Source organism: Podarcis tiliguerta (assembly GCF_965153285.1).
Source record: "Podarcis tiliguerta genome assembly, chromosome: 3".
Lineage (NCBI taxonomy): Eukaryota > Metazoa > Chordata > Lepidosauria > Squamata > Lacertidae > Podarcis > Podarcis tiliguerta.
Window position 1 is genome coordinate 63313107 of NC_139536.1, and position 23686 is coordinate 63336792.

A 23686-nucleotide genomic window follows, 5' to 3' on the forward strand; every position below is an offset into this window, starting at 1 on the left:
ATTTCCCTCTGTAGTTTAATATAAGTTTAGACAGGCCCATGGTGGGACAGAGGTAAGGTGCAGGGAGGGTTGAGCTGTGTAAGGCTTGTTCTGTGTGTCCTTTATCACTGTGTCATGCCAGTAATTATCACTTTGAAATTCCAATATTACAATGTAGCTAAGCATTTAACTGCACCTTGATGATTCTTGTTGGCAGTGTCAGTGTGATGAAAATGTCACTGCCAGAGCAAAATATATACTGCTGAGTTTAAAAACAAACAGCTCTTTCCCCCTCCCTCCATAGTGTACATTGGTTTTAGAAATTGAAGTATTCAACAGTGCCTTGTAAGGCAGTAAATAAAAGATAAACAGGAAGGGGAGAAAGAAAAATCATGGCTGTTAGTAAAGGATTGTTCTACATAGCTTTCAAGTGCAAGATGAATAGCGCCGGAGTTGCCTAGATATTCTGACATCGACTAAATTTATTGTTGAACAAAAGCCTCGCATTTTTGCACATCCAAAGGCTTGTTTTACAGCATGGAGATGGCTTATGAAATTTTTCTTTCTTTTTTGTTTGCATTGCCCTTGTTCATCAATTACTTTTGTCAGCGCTATGACTGTAGACTTCATGGTTTTTTTTGAGTGCAGGGAGAAAAAAACTAAACCGAAGCCAACTAGAAGGATGTGCTGTGCGCTGTGCCAAGACTGTCATTATTCAGTACCATCTATTGTTTTGCAGTACAGTACCTTTTGTTGTACAATGAATTAATAGTAACAGGAAGCATTTTAATTAGGCAGGAGAAGAATGAGAATGCAACATTTAGAACTGCACACAACCTCACACTGCTTTTTTTGAGAATGGCATTTGCTTTGCCATTAAGTGTGTGGATAATGAGACACACACACATATTCTTTAAAAGCTAATTCTTAACACACACACACAAACAAACACTTAATAGCCTGTTGGATCATGCCAGTGCCACACGTAGGACAGCATCCTGTTGCTGCCAAGCAGATGTTTAAGAAGCCAGCAAGCAGGACCTGAGCACAATAGCACTCTAGCCACCTGTGGTTTCCAGGAACTGGTATTCAGAAGCATTCTGCCTGTGACAGTGGAGTTTGTTCCACCTTTCCTCCAAAGAGGTCAAGGTAGCACACATGACCCCCCACCTCCTTTATCCTTGGAAGGACCATATTAAGATGAGAGATAATGTCTAGTTGAAAGTCACGCTGTGAGCTTCGTGGCTGAATAGGGATTTGAACCTGGGTCTTTCCTGACCTACTCCAACACTCAATCACTACAGCTCTTGTTGGTAATGCTGACCTTCAACATGATGGCCGTGAATGGGGGGGGGGGAATGGTTCTGGTACTACTTGGCTGATGTTTTTAGGAACTTCAGTCTCACCTGTAGCACTTGGGTGTCTGGAGATGTTTGTCTCAGATTGGATTACCCATAAGCCCAGAAAGACCCTGTGGGCTGCACAGCTGATTTATATCTAGAGTTGTCTAGATGCACATGGAAGTTTTGGACAGGACTTTGATAATCTTCTGTAATGTGGTGCCCTGTGAAGGCAAAAAATTGGAGCCCCCAAATGGATCTTCTAAGTGGATTGACTTGGCACCCTGCACAGAAGAATAGCCCTAAATCCAGTGCTGCTTTGGAGGTAATCATACCTCAGACATTAGATCAGTTTCTGTGACATGTGGTAGCTGTCCCAATATACTATTGTGTCAGGGGCTCAAGCGTGACACTCTCTGCAGAGTGCATCTCATTTTCTTCTCTTCCACTTTTTCACCCCAGGGCATACGGCTTCTTGATGTATTCTTCCGTGTAAGAATTGTTCCTCTTCACATTAGCTGTGTCTTACTATGAAGGGTTAAACAATGTTGTCTGTGGAATTGCTTTAGTCTGCCACATCCTTACTTGCTTAAGGGCAGCACAAATGTTGGCACATTGTTTCATGTTATTTTCTGATGTGGTCTCAGGCAATATACATTTTATATGCGAAGAATATATAGAATCTCTCTGTGATGCACATGTTTCAACAAAGAAGGTACATTGAAGATCTCCAGGAGAAGCATATCTAGTCATTTTGCTGTAATTACTTCACAGCAGGGTTGACAAACATGACATCCCCCAGATGCTGTGTGCTACAACTCCTGTGCATTAGCCATGCTGGCTGGGGATAATGGGAATTGTAGTCCACAACATCTGGATGGACACACACACGCACACACACACTCTGTTCTAACTAAAAAGATGCTCCCTTTTGATTTAGTTACCCAAAGGTTTTCCCAGCTTGTGTTCATCTCTGTGCTGGGTAGTGGCTTGGTCATCACATACTAAAGGTAAAAGGTAAAGGATCCCTGGATGGTTAAGTCCAGTCAAAGGTAACTATGGGGTTGCGGCGCTCATCTCGCTTTCAGGCCAAGGGAGCTGGTGTTTGCCACAGACAGCTTTTTACTAGGCAGAGCAAATATCATATAGCCAGCCACACGACAACTTTCTTTTTTTAAAAAAACAGTTCTTTCACCATGGAATCCTATCCCATAGATTCAAAACCATAGGCTTTAAGGTTACCCAAATATAATTTCCACTCTCCCTCAACAATTCTATAGCACAGTGGTTTAACGTGGCATGCAAAATTGGGCATATTGACACGGTTTCCGAAGATGAGAGGAAATTCATGAATGGAAAATTTATCCCTCCTTTCACTCATCCTGTAGCCCTCTTCATCCTCTAGAAAGTAGCTCTGGAGAGTTGGGCCCCTCCTGAACAATGGGATTTGGGGAGCTGGTGGGTGAGAAGGGAATCATCTAGAATAATGGATCCTAATATAAACTAACAAGGAAGATCATGGAGGGAAAACTTTCCATCCACTGCCCTTTCCCATTGCACATTCTTCAGGAGAGGTCTTTGAAGCTCAGGGGATGATGAATTCACATTAGGATTCAAGCTATTGATTTAAACTGAACAGCATCAGTTTCAATCTCTATTATTGATAGGAGAAATTCATAGTGGATTCACACTAAAATACAAAATATTGCTTGATTTGGATATAAGTTGGAAATGGAAAGCTATTTTCATGCCCACACCCTGGATCAGTTTTAATATCAGGCAGAGGGAAGTGGTGCTTCTGCATAGGTAGCCCAACTGTGGGGAAAGCAAATACTAAGTTGCAATTAAACTTTGATTTTTTAGAGCTTGTATTTCTGATTGACAGAGGTGTCCCTTGGGTAGTGTACATCTCCCCTCCCTCCCAGCGAGGGCATTTATTGTGACTGGGAGATTTGTAATATGAATGGGGATGGTTGCTCAACAAGTACCCCACCCCTGTCGCCCATCTCGGTATGTCAGAGGGTAGGTAGATGAGAACACCACTCATTATCTTAGGTCTGAATTTGGCTAGAATCTGGGAAATGACAATCTTTTTTGCCATGTAATTTTCAGGCCACTTGATATCTTCCCTCTTCAAAGACAGCCTGCCTTCAATTAAATGCAACTAAGAAGTTCTTTGGCCTTGTGAACATATAACCTAGGCTGTGGAAGAAAGAACAATTACTAGTTCCTTCTGAATAGCTATTTTGCAGAACTTTCTTTTGAAGACTCTCTCTGATTATTTTAATTATCAGGGAACTCTTCAGAAATGATGGCAATGATGCTGCAGCATAAGGTACATCTACTTAGGCTTGTTTTTCCATGGGTAATTTTTATCCATTGCTAACTATGCTTTTAGGTTCCTTTAAAAAAAAAAACAAAAAAAAAACTTCTATACCACCCTTTATCTGAAGATTACAAAGCAGTTCACAACAAACAAAATGAGAAAAAGAAAATTAACAATAAAACAAAAACGAACCAATAACCCTCCCTCGCACGAACACATTTAAAAACCTATAGAATGTATTAATATTTATTAAATTAAAGGGTTGCCATACAACACCTCAGCTGTTGCATTGCAAAAAGCTATAATAATTGGGTTTCTTTTCAAATGTTTCCATGTGTTTCTCTTATTGGTTTTGCAAAGCCAGACTCTGGCAGCCAGAGTTACAATGTCTTGCACAATAGGTTCTGACTATTGCCCCTGCCAAGAATTGCTTGCAAAGTGGAATAAATGGAAGCCCAATGGCACTGAAGACCAGGTGGGGAAGTGTCCTGAAGTTGTTGTGTGTATGTGTTTTTAAAAAGATTGTCCAAACTTTTTGAACTGCAGTCTTCTGCATCCTTTAGGCCATTTCACATGATGCGACAATTGGGCTTGTTTTCAACACTGGAGATGCCTTCCACTGATTCGAGTAGAATTTGATCAGATTCACAGTATTTCCTGTGCCGTGGTGCCCTCGTCTTTTATCAGTTGCGGGAATCCACAGGATGAGAGAGTGCTGTTGCACTCAGGTCCCATATGCATCTGGTTGGCCCCTGTGAGAACAGGATGATGGACTGGATAGGCCACTAACTTGATCCAAGAGGCTCTTATTATGTTTTATATGTGCCAAAATTGGAAAAAATGTATTTTGTGGATTCATCAACAATGTGGGTGCCTTTTTGAACTTTCCGTAAATGACTATTTATTTGTGTGCACATTCTATTAAAATAAATTAGGAATGTGCTCTTTTTTTCTTCCATTCTGTGACCTTGATTGTTTGAAGAGAGAAGTGGTGAACTAAACTATGCCAGAACCTGCTGAAGGGGCTGTGGTTCCAGCCCCAAGGAGCCTGCCTAGTTCTGCTTCTGGGCAGCTTGACACAACAGCAGCTGCAGACCATTCCCCATGGTGTGGGGAACCACTGACCTATGTACCAGACATGGCCCACCGGGGCTTATTTGACTTATGAGGTTGCTTTGAGGGAAGCCTGACAGCAGATGTCATATATGACTTCAGGTGCTGAGCATGTAAGGGCAGGGCTTCAAAAGAATGATTGGGAGCTTAAAGTGTGCTCCTATTAGCTCCTTTGTGGTGGAACACGGCTTGTTTCCAACTGCCCATCAGCAGGTCACACCTTGGTCAAGTTGGGTGAAGCTGTCTGATGGAGCCACTTCTCCTTCCCAATGCCCTTTCCCCTTTGCCCCCTCCTGCTGCCATCGCAGCTGGGATAAGTGACAGAAGAAAGCCTGCATTTTCAAATCATTCTGTTGTCCACCTAGCAGCAGCGGGAGAAGGGTGAAGGGAAGTATTCTTCTGTACTCTGAGAACATTCCCATAACCCTCCTTTGAAGCTCTGCAGGATTTCCAAGCTCTTTCATGCCTTCTAAAGCCCACACCATAGCGATCCTCTCATCCTCCAAACTTGAGATTGAAAGGATCAGCACTGGGCTGACACTGCAAGATGCTGAGGGGCTTAAAAATCTAGCGTTTAAAGGAGGGGCTGTGGGGATGCTTGAAAAGTGCTGCTTTCAATGCTGGTCCTTTCAACCCAGATAAGGGCAGGGCAGATTTTCCAAACCTCCCTGCAGAGCTTGAAAGGAACGACTTGCAAGACCTGCAAAGTCCACCCTTTCAATCTCCAATTTGGGCAGGCTTTGCAAGGGCTTGTAGCAGGTGGGTGAGACAGCCCACAAGTCAATCATGTGATGTACTTATGAAATCACATGATTGACAGGTGGGCTGTCCCACCCAGCTGTTAAAGTTGATCCATAGGGTGAGACTAGATAAAGATCTGGCCCACTGGAGCCAAAAAGTTTCCCCACCCCTGGCTTATACCAAAGGGACCTTTTCCAAGGCTCTTAACTGCAGGGCTGTGGACTAGTTGCAGCTCTGGCCTTGGGGACACTTTAACTGTAGAAAATGGGCATGCCTGTGGAAATAACAAAATAATTAATAAATAGTCCTGTTAAGAAGGAAGCTCTGGATTGATTTCATGTGTGCTTGCACTGCTTATATTTCAAACCCTGTGTGACTTTGCAGCATTGGAAGACTTAGGTCCCATCATTATATCTTATGCATCTCTTTACTCTGTGATGTTCAAGTTTTTTCTCCCCTTCAGGCTACTGAAACACATAAACCTGATTTTGTCTATTAAACTAAAGGAACAGTGCGGGCAGAAAATACATGAAGTACCCAAAAGACTTGAACAGCAGAGAGCGGGTGGGCTGGCCCCACCTAAGTAAAATATAATTACCACCTTTGGGAATGTTAATATTTTTCCAAGTCCACATTTTAATATTGCTTCCCTCAAGCTTTTAAAAATGATGAATCAGACCTGACAAAATGAGACACTTGCAAACACCCACATATGCACTCAAGGTTACCCCATTATCTGAATTTAGATGATTGGGAACGGTTGATTAGATGGAATCCAAGCCCACTGTTAATATGACTTCATTTGATCCATGCATCTGGTAATTCAAAAGCTCTGGGAAATTCCCAAAGCTACTGTTGATATGTGTTCTACTCAGACTTTCATGAGGATTTTTATTTGCTTCCTTTGTCTTGCCATTTAGTGTTCACTTGGGCCACATTCTCAAGCTTACTCCTCGTTCAATAAAAGTGAGAGCCCAGATTCCATGCCATCGCCTTCATGAAGTTGGAATGTAAAGTGAGAAAGTCCAAATAAAAGCAAGCATTACCTCTCATGAAAGCCCACAATGGTAGTCATGCATCTGCAAAATGTATAGGCAGAAGGCAGCTACTCTGCCAATATCTAGCAAGCGAAACCCAACAAAAATGAGTAAATTGCCAATTTTCATGCAGATCATTGCCTTTTCGTTTTATTATGTCCTGTTGATTTTTTATACCTCCTAACTCTTACCCTAGATGCATTTATAAATGAAGGGGGAAGTATTCTGCACTGTAATTTGAGTTTAGAGAAGAAGAGGGAAGGGTTTATTCCAACACAAAAAGAATTACTGCAGAGCACAGCAAGTTTGAAGGGAAGATTAGATGTAACTTCCTTGACTCCTTCCATCCCCTCACTATACACCCCCAATTAGCTCTGGAAGTGGAGTACCTATCTTCTCTTTTCTCAATTAGTTCCATCTTTCAAAGTTCACAAAATGGAGTGATCCTTCCATCCGTCTCCTGGACTTGGTCTCTTGGGATGGGGTTTTAAATAACTCAGTGCCTCTAGAGGGGAATTATCTTTGTTCAACACTAGTTTTGAGAGCTCGGAAGCCTTTCATAATGACACATTCACCATGCGTGCCATCCCAGATAAGAAAAGCAAATGTCTAGCTAACTCTATATTGGCAAACACAACACTTAAAGCAGTTTCCATGGTGCTGTGGATACAAACATAGACATCCTAGCCTCCAGGCAGTGACCCACAGGTCTGGGCCCTATGGCATAGCTGCAGAAAAAGGGGGTCCCTCCCCTCCTCCAGCTTATATACACTCCTCTGATGGGTTGCGTGCCCACATCCTGAGACTTCTCTTGCATGGAAGCCATTGCTGCTCTTCACCTTTCAAGCCCTTCCAATTCTGAGGGATAGTGGGGAGTGGGGAAAGTAGGGAATCTACTGCCCCTTTCTTTTCCTGAACCATCCCTTCTTTCTCCACAACTTTCTGCGCGCCTTCCTCTGCCTTCGACTCGGTTGTGTCATGCCTAATTCAGTTCAGGTTTGAATTTTAATTCAGAAAATTAAGCTTTGTTCCTCCCTAATTCACTATTATGCAGATTTTTTTCTTTCTTTTAAAGCCTATAATTTTTTCTGTTGACATAATTGAATGAAATTGGTAGACACAGTAGCCCCTCATGAGCAGTTAATGACTTCCAAATTAGGGACAAATAGGTCCCTAATTTTCTTTTTCCGCGCTGAATTAGATGAAATTTGGAGAGATGGTAGTTTCTTTGATGGGATGAATATTGTCAAATTCCAGAAGGATAGCTGAAGTGGATTTCCTTCAAGGGAAGCCCTTACTGGGTTTTTCAGTATATTCAGGACATTTTGGACATATCACGCTTTGGATTTCCCTGAATTCACTGCATCCCTCTACTGTCTGGTACTCCCAGCTGTAGATCATTCACTTAATTCATGGTACAGTGTTCATTCAGAAAGAGGGATGCACATATTTTCAGCCAGCCCCTGTTAATATGCTTGAATTGTTGTTCAACTGTGCTAGTTTTACTACACATTTCCTGCCAAAATCACTTGCCAAATAAACTCTAGAGGACTGTCTACATCGTGAATGATCCTGTGGGAGAAAGGGTGGGATGAGCTGAACCAATGTATTTGTGTAATCAGTTGTCAGATGTAAACCTCTGCTGAGAAAATAACAGTGCGTATAGTACACTCCCCTGGTTGAATATCATTAGGAAAATACAATGGGGAACACTTGCTGACCAACTATGTTAAGTAATATCAGTGGTTTTAAGAAGAGGAGGATGGTCACTTAACTCCATTTTCAAATCTCAAGAGATGCATGTGTTTCTTCACTGGAAAATCTATAAAAGGCTAGATTACAAATTTTCCACCCAAGTGTTTGATTTAGTATGTTAAAAAAAATAAAAATCCTCTGGGGCTCTGTCAGCAGAAAACCCTGCCGCACAGCATTGCTTAAGCACTCAAATGGAAGTAATTATGTTTTCATGGTTTCTAAATTAGCTAAGCAAAAATTATCTGGAAGTTTCACAAGGGAGATTCATTTTATTATGTCAACAAAAATTCTGTGGGTTAGGTAAAAATACATGTTGAAACATCCTTTCCAATCTCGCTGCTTCAGGAAGGAACTTGTGCTGCTCCAAAGTCTGTATATTGCAATTGCTTCCAATCTATTTAGCTCTCAAAGACCCAGTTCACACATAATGCCAAGCCAAACTGTGGCTAAGCATAAACTCACAGGGGAAAAAATCATGGTCTCTTTGCTGCTCCTCTAGTCCTCCTGCTGCTGTGAGTGAAGCCATGTTTGGCTTAGCATATTGCCTACACCCAGGCTAATGGTTTGTATCTCCCCAGAAAAACAATGAGCTGTAATTAGTTTATTTTTCAGCTTAGAACTTGTAGTTTGTCTGGACGAGACAAGCCATAAGCCTGGATAACATGGGAGGCCAAACCATGGCTTCATTTGCAACAGTGCAGCTGCAGAGGACCATGGGAAGAGCAAATCAGTCGTCATCTCTCCTCCAGCAGTTTTGTTGCTTCTGAAGGAGATGCTGGACTTTTAATTGCATTGAAACATGAGAGGCTGTAGAGCTTCAGTCCTCTGAGTTGGTTTAAGATTTTTTTGGTTATCTTTGCTGTGTTAAATGAGCTGACCTCCTTTGTAATGCTTCATTTTGAAATTTTTGCTTCCTGCTAATTACGGTGCTTTGAATGTACAGTATACTTTTTATTTTATTTTTTGCAGTAACATTTCATTCTGGATTGTTTTATTTGATGTTTTAATGTGTTATAAACAGCTTTGAGATTCCACCCCCTTAAAAATGTAAACTGTATAGAAATTAATAATAATAATAGTAATAATAGAGTCTTTAAACTGCCTACATTTAAAGAAAGAATCCTAAGAATTTTTAGTTCTCATTGTCCTTAGTGTTCTTCAGATGTCTTAAAATATAATATATATCATGTATTTAGTAATTCAGCCAATAGTCCAGAAATACTCCTGGAGTTGCAAGAATTAGGTCAGAATGGATCAAAATGTGAAGGAAATGAAGTGAGGAAAAACCAGCATGAAGGACAAAACTCATTTCATTTCCTAGCTGAAGCGTAAGTTGGCTTTTGTGCTGTCATGATGGCAGTCCCTTCTGTCTCCAGTCCCCTAACACCATCCTTGACACCAGGCACTGGAACTGACCTGCATCTGAGATCAAGCTTCGGATAATTAAGCTAGCAAGAATCCATCTTTTCCTGTAGCTGGAGAGAAATGGATGATTTGCCGGCTGAATGATCTGCTGAAATGATAAGGACAATTAGAACTTGGCTAGCTGTGGAATCTGCCTTTCTGCTCATCTTAATGATGTAGAGCCTAGTAGGAGAAAATAAATCCTCAACCAAAAAGAAAGACCTGTCACATGATGAGAACAAAGTATTTGCACATGTGTAGAAGTAAATGTATATTTCAAGATAAGGTGGTAGAAGCCCAGGGGTCAGTATTATCGAGGAAATGAGTAATGACATATTGCGTTCTGACGAGATATAGGCTCTTTTCCACAGCCCACTCCACAGTCAACCACCCTTTTCCAAGCCTTTCACACATCATGGCCACCTGTAATTTCCTTTGAACAGTGGTACCTCGGGTTACATGCGCTTCAGGTTACAGACTCCGCTAACCCAGAATTAGTAGCTCGGGTTAAGAACTTTGCTTCAGGATGAGAACAGAAATCGTGCAGCGGGTGGTGCGCCGGCAGTGGGAGGCCCCATTAGCTAAAGTGGTGCTTCAGGTTAAGAACAGTTTCAGGTTAAGAACAGACCTCCGGAACGAATTAAGTACTTAACCCGAGGTACCACTGTATGTTGATTGCTAGTCCTATACTTATTTTTGAAACTTAAAAATATGTGAGCATGTTCTTACAAATATCCAGTCACCACAATGCCTTCACAGTCTTCTTTGGCTTACTTGCCCTCTAAATCTATTTCTTTCTTCTGATCCTATTGGAATTCCATTGCAGCAGCCCTTGGTGAAAATACATTTTCCAAGGTGCATTAGGTCTTTGGGTCCTGCCACAATGCTCCACAGTGTTCCAGGGGCCAACAGTAATGAGAGGCCCTTCCTTCCATCTCTGTGCAGCTATAGTACTACCATTGCGGCTACTGACCCAGGGAGATTTAATTTGGTTTAAAGTGAACATGTGATAATTTAGGGGGTTCTAATGATCATTTCAGCAAAGTGAGAGCTGGACCATAAAGAAGGCTGATCGCCGAAGAATTGATGCTTTTGAATTATGGTGCTGGAGGAGACTCTTGAGAGTCCCATGGACTGCAAGAAGATCAAACCTTTCCATTCTTAAGGAAATTAGCCCTGAGTGCTCACTGGAAGGACAGATCGTGAAGCTGAGGCTCCAATACTTTGGCCACCTCATGAGAAGAGAGGATTCCCTGGAAAAGACCCTGATGTTGGGAAAGATGGAGGGCACAAGGAGAAGGGGACGACAGAGGACGAGATGGTTGGACAGTGTTCTCAAAGCTACAAACATGAGTCTGACCAAACTGCGGGAGACAGTGGAAGACAGGAGTGCCTGGCGTGCTCTGGTCCATGGGGTCACAAAGAGTCAGACACGACTAAACGACTAAACAAAAACAACAATGATAATTTCTTTGAGAGAGCCCTATGAACCCCCAAAGCTTGTATCCTGGGTAGAGTGAGTTTTGTCAGCATGAAAATTTTCCCAACTCTCAACTTTCTGAAGTTGTGTGGGGCTCAGCAAAGCAAGAGATTCTTCCTCCTCTGTTTTCAGTCCATGGGGGCCATGATAGAGGTGTATAAGATTATGCGTGATGTGGAAAAAACAATATTTTTTCCTCTCTCATAACACTAAAACCAACATCTGATGAAGCTGAATTCTGGAATATACAGGGCAGACAAAATTAATTCTTCACATAGGATGCCTCTGAATACTAGTTGCTGGAGGATACTACTGCACTCATCGTCTGCTTGTGAGCTTCCCATAGGCAGCTAGTTAGCCACAGTGAGAAGAGCAGGGGTGCTCTCTTATACTTTTAAGATCCACCATAGAGCTGATCAACAATGAATGAAGCATTGTGTCAATGGTTACATTCTCATTTTAAATAATTATGATAAAAATGCACTCTGCCTTGATGCTGATGGCTTCTTAAAGGCTTAACAATTAGACAGAAATGCTGCAAATGATCTCATGTTCTCAGAAGGTGGCATACGTGAGAAGATAAAAGACAATGTACAGGGAAGGGAAATGCCAGGCAAGCAAGAACCTCAGATTTTGAGAACTGCAAAGGAACTTGGTAGGGATACTATAGGGATACGGCTAGACTTCCCCAAACCACACATAAACGAGACCTTGCCTCTGTTATTAATGTTGGTGTCATTTCTCCATGGTTCTCCCACTTCTAGACTGAACAAAAATATAAGAAGAGAGGTAATGAGTGTCCTCTTCTAGAGCCTCTCCTTTGGGAGGTTTTCTCTCATCTATTCAGCTTTTGACTCTTTTGTTGGAGCCAAAGAAACATGGCAAAAATGGGCTTAACTTAGAACATTTTCTGAAATCTGGACTTAGCCTTTTTGACTCTTAGAATTATCCCCATTCCTCACTTCTGAATTTAGCCTCATTTCTGCTTTGGAGGGAAAAAAGAATTTCTGAACATATAAGACATAGAACAATTCTGGAACATAGAGCAAATCACTCTATTGATTTGTCTCAATTCAGTTGATTGGAAGTTGTTGGCTCTTTCACATTTTTTTACTCAAAGTAAATTTGATAACAATTTCCAAGCCCTTTTCGTTTTTAAAATTACTTTTCAACATTTTTATACTTTTAGGTGCTCATTAGCATTTTTAAACTTTTTATGTCCTGTTAGATTTGAACTTCATTTCAGTGAACGCCCCCCTTTTTAAAAAAAGTTCTGAAGTCAATTTTAGCTAATTTATATTGCCTTGGCTTTCGTGTCTAAGGGCCCCATTTAACTTTCTTTTTTAAGTGTCTAGAAAATTTAGCAATGCTTCAAATTGATTTCAAAAATTCAAGTAGTGTGCAGGAGGGGAATTAAATAGAGGAGGGGTTATTTATTGCGTTTCAGCAGTTGGGATCAAGTAGAGTACAGCAGGATATGAGAGGAGGTCATATCATTTAACCAAGTGCTAAATGCTAGTGGTTCAATTAGCCATTTTGCTTGCCACTTTGGCGATGCCTGCTTTGTCAAGTGCCTGTCTTTTTATCTCAAGTTTTGAGTTTCTCATCTCACTGCTGCCAATGCAATCATGTCGGCTTTCCCATATACTCAGTGTAAAGCTGTAATTTACTATAATCATTATATCCATTCTACTTGCAGTAAAAATTATTAGCTCGGGTTACCAGCAAGCAAACTCTTGAATTTTGCATTCTTAAATAAAATGTTAACGCATTCCAGTAAAATTCTGTGTTCATGATGGTGGTTTTGTCTCTAGTTAGACCAGAGTTCTCTTCTTACATTCAGTAGACTGGAACTGGGGATTGATTTGTTTGTTGAACAAAGAAATTCTGTAAGAAAGGATGTAAGCCTTCTGTGATGATTTCTTTGGTGGGGTGATATTAAGTAGTATATAGAGATGGATTATAATAAACACAAAACATTGGATTGTGACAGTCTAAGCTTTATATGCTCTAGAATGTTTTTAATTGCTTAAATGAGTCTGTGTGAAACCTTACAAACAAACAAACAAAGACATATTCAGGTATTCTGATCTAGAATTAAATTAATTCTACATTAGCACACAAACACAGAAGCTCCTCCCCATTCTTATAGAACAAGCAGCTTCCTGTAAACATGGAAGGTTCTTGCACATTTTAGAATCCTGGAAAATCTGTGTTTTTAATCCCACCTCATAAATTCATTATCGACCTCATGAAGGGTGATGGGATGGCAAAGGTAGTATGTTTCTCTCTTCTCCTAGCCCCCTTTGTATATTAAGTTAATGCCTAAATAGAACACATGAAGATGCAAGAAACAAGCTGCAAAATGACACTCCTAGAAACATATTGATTATGCACTTTTATAATACACAATTTATAAAGGTTCTGGGAAGCATGTGGTGTCTCTTCCATCGTTTATGTTTCGGCTGAGAAACTTGGTGATTGGAAGTTAATCAGTAAATATATCCTGTTATTGAGGGATGCTAATACAGTCTCTGTGTATATAGAATATACCCCATCTCTCATCTCTTTTCCACATTGGCCACTGAACAGATATGATTATGAAAGTCAGCCCAAGGTTGGGTATATATGAATCTAGGGTCATTTAATTTTGCATTTTTTTACTGCCAGTTACCAATTAGAAGCTAAAAATGTTCACTGCTCATGGTGTCATGGTAGAGTAAACTTGTTCATTATTATTTTTAAAGCAGCAAAAGATTAATTGTTATAATGTAAAAGTAGTTGATACTATTTATTTTTGTTATTGGACTTGACAAAAGATCAATAACTTGCTTATTAAGTTTCATTTATTTGTTTTCTGACTATATATCACCACATCACAATAATCCCATGATGAAATGCGAACTTTCACTGTAGCTGTTTTCTTTAGTAAGTGCTGGACCCACAGATAGCTGAGCCAGTAGAGCATGAGACTCTTACTCTTAGAGTTCAAGCCCAACGTTTGCGTTGCATGGGGTTAGACTCAAGGTCCCTTCCAACTCTACAATTATATGATTCTATGCCTGCCTTTCCAGGAATGAAAGAATTTCCCATTGATGAAATGTGCTTAACAAAACAAAACAAACAAACAAACAAAAAAGTTAAATAAATAAATAAATTCTTGAAAAAGATTATAAAAAAAACTCTTCCCAAAAAAAATCCTTTTAAAGAATCAAGTCCTTAAAAAAATGTCCCTAAAAAAATCCTTAAAATAATCCTTCCTAAAATTGTCCAGCAGCACCTTGGAGACCAACTAAATTTGTTATGGTATGAGCTTTGGTGTGCATGCATGCTTCTTCAGATACCTGATTATGAATGTTTTGGATTGTTAGTAGATCTCTGTCCTCTATAAAACTGTTATATTCCCTATTAAAACTATCTAAGTCTGTATACATATCATACTTTTAAAGCACACACACTCCAAGAATTTTGGGAGCTGTAGCTTGTCCCAAAAGAGCTATAAATCCCAGCACCCATAACAAACTACAGCTTCCTGGGTGCTGCTCTTTCTAGGTGCTTTGAATGTATGGTGTGCACTCAGCCTAAGTCTAGACTCCACTTTCTTGAGCCTTTTGTCAATTTTTTTTGGGGGGGGTGGGGGGGGGGAGATTCCCTCACTCTAGTTTCATTCCAAATATTAGAATGCATATTTTTTTTCCTTACTTTTAGAACAGTTTCCTCCAGTGATGGCTGCTGTGGGGTTTGCGTTTCCGCATTAATATTGCATTGACCGCTCTGTAGACATGGGTGTTTGAACAAGCTGGGCTCTCCAATTCTTGCAAAGCATCTGCAAGCAAGCAAGGGAGCATGGCTAGCATTGTTCCAGGGCTTAATTGCATTAAACAGGCTGATCTGCCAGAGAAATCAGTGCTCGCATCCCCGATGGGCATATTGGTAAAAAAGCTCAAAAACTCTGTGTAACCCTCCCTTTAAAAAGAAATATCAGTGGGGGGGGGGGAGTGCCATAAAAAATTTCAGCACTGGGTACCACCTGACCGTCCTACGCATCTGGGGGCGCCCCAGTGAGTGGGGGAGCTTGTGGCTTTTCCTGCGGCCTCCCCTTTTCCTGCACGCCCGCCAGCTGTGCCCTGTCAATCATATGGCTGACGGGCCTGCAGCTTCCTTCTCAAGCCTCCGCAGGAGGAGACCGATCCCCACAGAGGCTTGGGAAAATCTTGACAACTCTGCGAAACGGGGGGGTGGGGAGCGCCGGAGGGAGCTTTGCACCTCGGCGCCAGATATGCTTAAGACGGCCCTGTGGGGGAGGATTTCTGGTTCACCTGAGGCACCAAAATGTCTGGGGCCGGCCCTGCTTAACCGTTATGGGTTCCCCAAAGATTTCTAGGAACTATAGTTTTTAAAGGTGCTGAGAGGTATTATGAGACCTCTATTCCCTTCACAGAGATACAACTCTCAGAGTGGCTTAGCAATCAAGTCCTCTTTCCAGGGGACTCTGGGAATTTTAGCTCTGTGAGTGGAATGGGAGGAACTCAGTGTCAGTTCCCCCTCTCATAATTGTCAGCATGGAGGCTCTAATCTGGATCACCCTCCTGCAGTTTGTATTGAGGGGAAATGTTGCATTTAATTAAACTGGACTTTTTTGCATGAAGGTTGCATGAGTATCAAGACCACAGTGAAATGGTGGGTGAGTAAGGGTTAAAAAAAGCCTTCACTGGCAATTAGAAAAGAAAAAGCAACACCCCTATGCCCAAAGGCAGAACTACACAGTTAAGATGATATGCTGTTCTACTTTGTTTTGTTTTTGGTGCGTGCACACACACACACACAGAGAGAGAGAGAGAGAGAGAGAGAGAGAGAGACAGAGAGAGAGAGAGAGAGAGAGAGACAGAGACAGAGACAGAGAGAGAGACATGGAGAGTGTGTATGTGTTTTCTGGCTGCTTTAAAAAATAAAATAAAAATACAATCAAATCCTTCTGCAAACGCACGTTAATATCATGTGAATGCAACAGAAAATAAAATCAAGCAAGAAATCAGTGTATATGTTTGGTCCTCACAGAGAGAGATTGAGAGCTCATGATTTGGGCTGAAACTGAATACTCCCTGAATTCTAATACTTGATGCTTCTCTCTGCATCATCCCTGGAGTCTTGCAGTGCTCAGAGTTCAGGTGGGCATGGAGATAACTCTATCCATTTATTGTGGAGGATTACACCATTTCTGCTGCTGCTATTGACACGGATTTCGGCTAGGCATCAGAGGAGCTATGATACCAGTGCCTTTATTATTCCTTCCATCACATTTTTTATCTCTTGCTTGGCAGAAACAGAGAACGAAGATACGTACAGGCATATTAATCTTATACTTTCAGTTTCACTGTGAATGTGGTATTCAGCTGAATTGCTGAGGTAGAAAATGCAAGGGCCTTGTCACCTAGGCAGTATGTGAAAAATCTGCCCTCTTTTTACTGGAAAATACTTGCTTCATTTTAAAATGGTATATTTGTTCTAAAGATTCTGCATATTGCAGACCAGAATGAGAGGGCAAGGGCACTGAAGTAGCCTTAATTAATAGCTGACCTTTGTGTAAATCAAGAATGTTGAAAATGATTAAATTCAGGAGTGAAACATAGCAGCAAGTTCAGCTGTAATGAAAAAGTGTTGTCTTATATCTGCACCCTGCACTGATGGGAATTCTGTAGCAGTGACGGTTGTAAACATTTTTTTCTTTCTCTTTGACAGGTAATATTTGAGGCCGAAGTCTCAGATGGAAGAAATGGCTACATTGCCATTGATGACATCCAGGTTCTGAGTTACCCTTGTGGTAAGTAATGATTAAGAGTCACATTTTTCTCTGTCTTTTTCAAGACAGGCTCAATATTGTCTGACTGCTTTTTCCATCATCCAGCCATTGGTGTCCTTCCTCCACCCTCCTCCTCTAGTTTTTTCCGCTTACAAATTGTTAAAAAGTGGGGAAATGACACCTTTGAAGCCGTGAATTAATCTTGTTTTCTTGTTAATTTAAATACCTGAATTTAATGTTTAATTCACAGATGTGTAGCTTATAGTTAAATGTAGATGTATAAGATTTCTATTAGTTGGAGTTCCAGCTAATGAGGGAACATAACAACAGAAGTGGCTTGCTGGGTGGGGTAGAGCCACTTGGCTAGCTTCCCAGTAGGTGGATTTCACTGGAGGAAGAGGTGGCAGAGAGACTGGTGAAGTGTAAATGCACCAGCAGGAGGATTTAGCACTGCTGGTGCATTTGCCCAACACTGACCGCCCTGACGCCTTGCTTCCTTCACATTCCCTTCTGGTGGGCAACAGCAACCACCTGCTGGGAATCTGGCAGAATGGCTCTGTTCCATCCAGTCAGCTATTTCTGGGAAACAGCATTAGAATCAAGCTTCTATAAATCCTATCTGTAAAATACCTATGTGCTTCTTCATGATCCTGTGAGATTTAGCTCAACTTATTATCAATATAATAATAACCCTTTTAAGTGTTGTAGCAACCAATGTTGAGCAAATGGCGTTTAAAGTGTGTGCAGAGAGCCCTATCAAAACTAACAGCAAAATCATGCCTGAAGATGATTCGGAGACCCTTTAGGCCAAAAAGCAGTACATAAATAAACTATATTGATCTATGTGGAATAACTGAGTTGGTAAAGCTTGAGACTCTTAATCTCACATCCCCCATTGGACAAAGGTTTCCAGAGCATTGCAGGGAGTTAGACTAGATGTCCCTTGTGGTCCCTTCCAACTCTACAATTTTATGATTCTATGATTAGTATGGATGTACTTTCTTGGACCAAACAACCTTCACGATTGTTGCCACATCCTGCAGGAGCCAAAGCTTCCGAGAGGTTATCAAGGACAGAATGGCATAAAGTTCATTGTAGTAATTGATTGCTAAGTGTGCAGAGACTTGAAATGATGGTCACTTGGTTTGAATCCAATGAAATAGCTGTCTTTATATCCATTGAGGGTTCTGAAAAGTCATATTGGGACTACTGAACCTCAGGGTCCAGGATGAACTACAAGCTTGAGCGAAGAAGAGGCTAGAATCACCTTCCATGTGTGTTCTATTTCCCACAAGTCTCCTACAATTTGCTAGGCTCCCTCAGGGCTTCTGCAACAGAGAAAAATGAAATAAATTGAGGTTTTTCATGTCACATTTTGGAAAGTTGTCACCCAACAGAATTTTGTAATGCAGTATTACATGGAGGTACTCTTGAGACTTTTCAAATTTTGAAAAGATAAACAGTTATCCATGGCTGCTCCCCTGAAACTTACATGCAAAGTTAGTAGCACCTAACTATCATGGTTTGGTTTCCTGTGTCATCAAAGCCAGCTCCATGAGTTGATGCCTCCATCACCAGCTTCTTCCATTTGCAAATTTTATTAGCAAGGATGGCCATAGGTTCAATTCAACAGCAGCAGCTCTCCAGTATAGGATTTGTAGGGCAGTAAACATGGTCCTTGATCCTAATTAACATGAGCCTTACCCCACGCAGGCATAGCATTACTGTTCTATGATTCTATGATTCTATGAATGTTGTTTGGTTAATTGCAAAGGTAATAGACTGGGCCAGTCTATTGAATTGCTAAGCCTAGACTCTTGATATGTGGCCTGTTACCAGGTAATTTAGAAGAGTAATGTGTGTGCAAACTATGTAGCATATTTCTCTCTCGACTGCCACCACTGCCTTTTTCAACCCTAATATTTCACAAGGATGGTTTTGTCACGGAGCTTTCCTCGAGGCAGGACAGTTAGTATGAGAAGCTTTGTCAGTGGGTCAAATGTTGCTGTATTTAGTGGTGCAGGTGATATTTACTGACAGGGATGTCTACGTGGCACTAGATCACACTATATGGAGTTAATTAAATCTGATTGTTTGTATTGTTAATGCAGTGGTTTCTCATTGCAGTGGTTTTATGTATAATGTAATGGAAGTTCACTCCAGAGGATTTAGGCTTTTTTTTTTTGTTTCACATCCTTTTACGCTTTGGCTTATTACAAATCGCTTTTAATTCATGTCTGACAAGCTTTAGCAGAGTTTGTGTGGTGCAGGAAGAAAGATCAAGGCTGTTTTGTTCTCTCTCCTTGAGTTGAAACAATTATTTTCTTTCATGTAAAAAATTAGTTTTAACCAAAGGCTGAAGTAATGTGTATCTTTGGGGAGAAGTAAATGGGCTTTTTTTGTCTGAACATATTTTTGGTAACATTTTTCTCTCTCTCCACCTACACACAGATAAATCTCCTCACTTCTTGAGGCTTGGGGATGTGGAGGTCAATGCAGGCCAGAATGCTACATTTCAGTGCATTGCTACAGGGAGGGATGCAGTGAATAACAAGTTATGGCTCCAGGTAAGGCTGATTCAATGGGGTTTATTTGTGGGCATACATCTTCCAAAAACAAAAAATGAAAGTTCTACTTTTTCTGGTTTATACAGGATAAGTCACATAACTGAAAAATGCTTTCCAATATATATATATATATATATTGCTTTATTTTTAATTTTCATTTATTTCATATCAAAAGATGGTTGTACTTCTACAACTGCAATGCTTTTGAGTCCCCCACTTTTATGTACAAAATCTGACTCACGTGAGTTAAAGATGCAGTTGTAGCTGTCAACTTACAGATTTGAAAATAAAGGACCAGCAGCCTCGAATATAAGGGATCAGCAGCCAAAATAAGGGATTTTAGTTAACCAGCAGCCAAACGAAGCCTCAAACGGTGGTTTCCACAGCACAGCAACCCGGCAAAGGGATGCAGAGGGGGAAATCACCACATTAAAGATGCTGCACTGGTTGGAGGGTATGCTAAGCAGCACATCGGGGCTGCCGTTGTCCTGGCGCGAGGAGTTTCATCGGCCCTTCCCTGCCCGAGAGAGAGGGAGGGAGGGAGGGAGAGAGACTTGCGCCCACGCCGCCCGCGACCCCAGCATGAGGCGGTTGCGGCACTGTGGTGGCCGCTGAAGCGCTGCCTTTCTGCATCCCTCCCCATCCCCTCCTCTTCCTCCTCCCTTGGGCCACCTCCTCAGCTGCTGCCTCCGGCTTCCCCTGGCAGTGCAGTGGAGGTCTCACAAGAGAGGGGCTGCCTGCCCGCTCGCTGCCACCCATCTCCTTATGACGTGCCCCTAAGGGGGAAAAGGGAGAGACAGAGATGCGGCAGCTCGTGTGCGCTCTCTCTCTTGAGGCGGAGGACCCCGAGCCGCTGCTTCCCTCCAGAGCTGGGCGAGCATGAAACCCAGGAAATTTAAGGGACATCATCAGTCCGGGACAGCAGCGGGAAACGGCGCTGGGATAAGGGAGTTTCCCGTCAAATAAGGGACGGTTGACAGCTATGGATGCAATGATACACTTTTTATTTCATCAAATATCTCTCTATTCATGGGCTCTGTGTTCTGTGATAGCTCAGTTATAGCCCTTTCTTATAATCAAGGTATTATGTGAAATTTCTACTACACTGCAGTGAATATTCTCTGCAGTAGAATGCTCTCTACACATTTACTTTATTTAGGCACCACAACCACCATATAATTGTCAGCAATATGTTTTAGACTTTAAAAAATGGGGAAAATGCAGTCCTGGGGAGCAATGTGCTAAATTTGGAATTCCTTTTTAGTGAGGTAAGGAAAAATTGTATGGTACTTGCGGATAAGCGGGGCATATGTATCTGTGATTTTGAAAAACTATTTTTTTGAAGTTGATAGCAAATTATACCTTGATTTTAAACAGAACGTTAAACTACATCCATGTGATGCAACTGAATTAAAGAATTCCAGATTTTAGAACAGGATGAAGTACAATCACAAAAGTCATGCGGGATCAGGCCAAGGGTCCATCCAATCCAGTATCCTATTTTTATATATGCCTATGGAAAGCACATATGCAGAACTGGAGCTCAGCACCACTGTCCTCACTTCTGATTTCTACCAGCTGATATTCATAGGCATATTGCCTTTAACAGTGGAGGTGTAACGTAGCCATTGATAGCCTTATCCTCCATGACGTTTGTTACTAATGAGTAAAATAAAATGAGATGACAGATAATGGTACTGCTCATGCCTTCTGCTTCAATGTGATAACTGTAAACATTCGATTTCAGTGACTTAAGCATAGTTTTATTTGACTTTACATGACCAGTTCAGTAATTGCAGGCTGTATCACTAGGGACTAAGAGTTTCCATTAAATGGGGAGCACTAATAAAACAACACTTAGATAAGCACACAAAAAAAATCATTATAAAGAAGCAGAGTATTAGGAGTGCCAAAGTGAACAGACATTAAAAGAACCTGTATAATTGTCATAGCTAAGGTGCTAACAATGGCAGTGTGCAAGTATTTATGTTAACCACTCTGTGCAACCTAGATAAATGTTGATCCAATGTGGTTAAAAAGAGCCAACTGGAAAATTTCCATACTGTGCAGTCCTCCATTTCAGATTCATGTCAGATTATTTCATTTTTATTCTCTAGGGTAGATTGTTTAACAAACAGACAAAAGCTGTTTTAGCAAACATATGTTTTATCTAAATTACGTAATTAGATTTCCTTTCCTTTTTGTCAAAAACAATAAACACGTTTATTTCATTAAAAACTTGCTCACTAACTTTGTGTGGTCACTGGGGCACACAGCCAAAAGGCGCGTTATCATTTGGGGGCATGGCCAGTGGGTGGGATACTGTACCACTTCTCACATGTTGGAAGCTGTGAAGGAATACATGTGCATAATCCTAGTAAAGGGTGTGCTTCTAGGGGAGACAAATTTAATCTGCAAAATGAGAGAAGGAGTGGCCTAAGCAGCTCACTCACCAAGTTCAGGGTGGTGACCTCAACATAGCTCCCTCTTTATAGTTGAATATGAGTAGAGAGACTACCACTGAAGGGGACCTGAGCCAGATGGCTTATCCAAAAAGAGCCACAGCCATACGGAGCAATACTCCAATTCCTAAACCAATAGGGATCCACACAGTACTGAGTGATTTTAATACCTAGCTTGCAACCCATTGCAGATCCGTTTAAAAGTTGTTGTTAATGCTTATTTTGAAACCCAGGTTGATGTCTCACCTCTTTATTGTAGGATTCTGATGGCAAGTAAATATTCCTGAAAGTGCTTCTTCACATAGGATGATACAATAATGGAAACTTTGAGATATTTTAACTACAAATCTTCTTGAAAAGCAAATCTGCCTGTTATATATGAAAGTAACCTATTCAGAATTATAGAGGGCAAGTTCACAGTTGGCCTCAAGGTTCTGTGAAAATTATTACTTTGCAACTAGCTTTCATTGCCTCAAGTAATAGGATCAAATAATTCATGAGCTCAGCTGTGATAGTATTTTCTCAACAGGTGATCACTCGGTTATAATATGATGTAGTAGTGCTACATCCAAGTGCTATCTTGGATATGGCAGTGGGACTCTGAACCTACTGTGGATGTGATCTTTTCCCAAAAGGCCCACTCCCAGAGGTTTTCAATCTTTTGAGTCCACAGCCACCTTGACCAACTACATTCTTTCTGTGGCATCCCTGTGGGGTTCAGGAGCCCAGTTATGTCACCCCTTGCCTGCCTACAAATGTTTAAAACTTGGGCTGCCTGATCCTGTGTTCTACTGTGTGGGAAGATTGAAAGTCTAAGCACACATACGAGCATGTTCTACTGAACTTAGTTGGAACATACTTCTGAGTTAAACAGCAAAGCTTTTTGGAACACATTAATTTCATGTCCAAAACTAGATCATGTAATTCAGATCACTAAAATCCTTTGTGTGCGCGCGCACGTGTACGCGTGTGTGTTTTGGGGGTCAGATAGAAGATTCTAAAAACATACCGTGTTTTTGGTTAGCTCAGTTTAAATATCTGAGCAATAGGTTTCAGAACCAAGCTGCTTCATTCTATTTTCCAATTTGGGAATGGTAGTAAATGTGGTAAGCTGTCTCACAACGTTTGAGATCTCTTGTCCGTGGCCAGCATAAGACGACACCTATGTGGCCCCCATCAATAAAGCCCTTTCCTTGGAGCATCTGCTAAACCATATGCCCTGGCTCTAGGTTCAGTAGTTGATAACGGAACCACTAATGAGCCTATCCATCATTGTTGAGCCTTGGCACCAACACATCATTTGGCTTGAGCAAAGAGGTTTAACCTGCCTTTGCAGTTACGCTTGTGTGTGTGTGTGTTTTGCCACACAGATCTTGGTGCTACCTTTGACTTTGGTGGATCTGAAATGAGGAGTGTTATCACCCATGGTTAAAATATGGTGGGGGGTTTTAAAGCATGACTGGTAATCCTGTCAGTAATCAGTCAGTAATGGCTTTAGGTGCTGGCTAAATGCCTCCTTAGTTGGCAGGCCAAAGCTGGAAGAGGGTGCCATGGTTTCACCCTTTGAGAGGCTCATCAGCGTTAATGCAGCATGATGCCTTTCTTCTCCCAGCCACAGGAAAATGTCATTCCTAGTGGAGTTGCAGATAATTAAAGCAACTGGCTGAGCAATTGAAGGATAG

At 41.3% G+C, this 23686-nt stretch overlaps 1 protein-coding gene across 20 annotated transcripts in view; it reads left to right on the forward strand.

Annotated features, from left to right (window-relative positions):
• PTPRK (protein tyrosine phosphatase receptor type K) overlaps positions 1 to 23686 on the forward strand; it is a 325128-nt gene that overhangs the window by 146802 nt on the left and 154640 nt on the right. For all 20 annotated transcript variants that reach the window (XM_083434768.1, XM_083434774.1, XM_083434776.1 and 17 more), the window contains exons 4-5: positions 16915 to 16996; positions 19427 to 19542. In XM_083434768.1, the coding sequence (XP_083290894.1) occupies positions 16915 to 16996; positions 19427 to 19542 (198 nt within the window). The remainder of the gene's footprint in view (positions 1 to 16914; positions 16997 to 19426; positions 19543 to 23686) is intronic.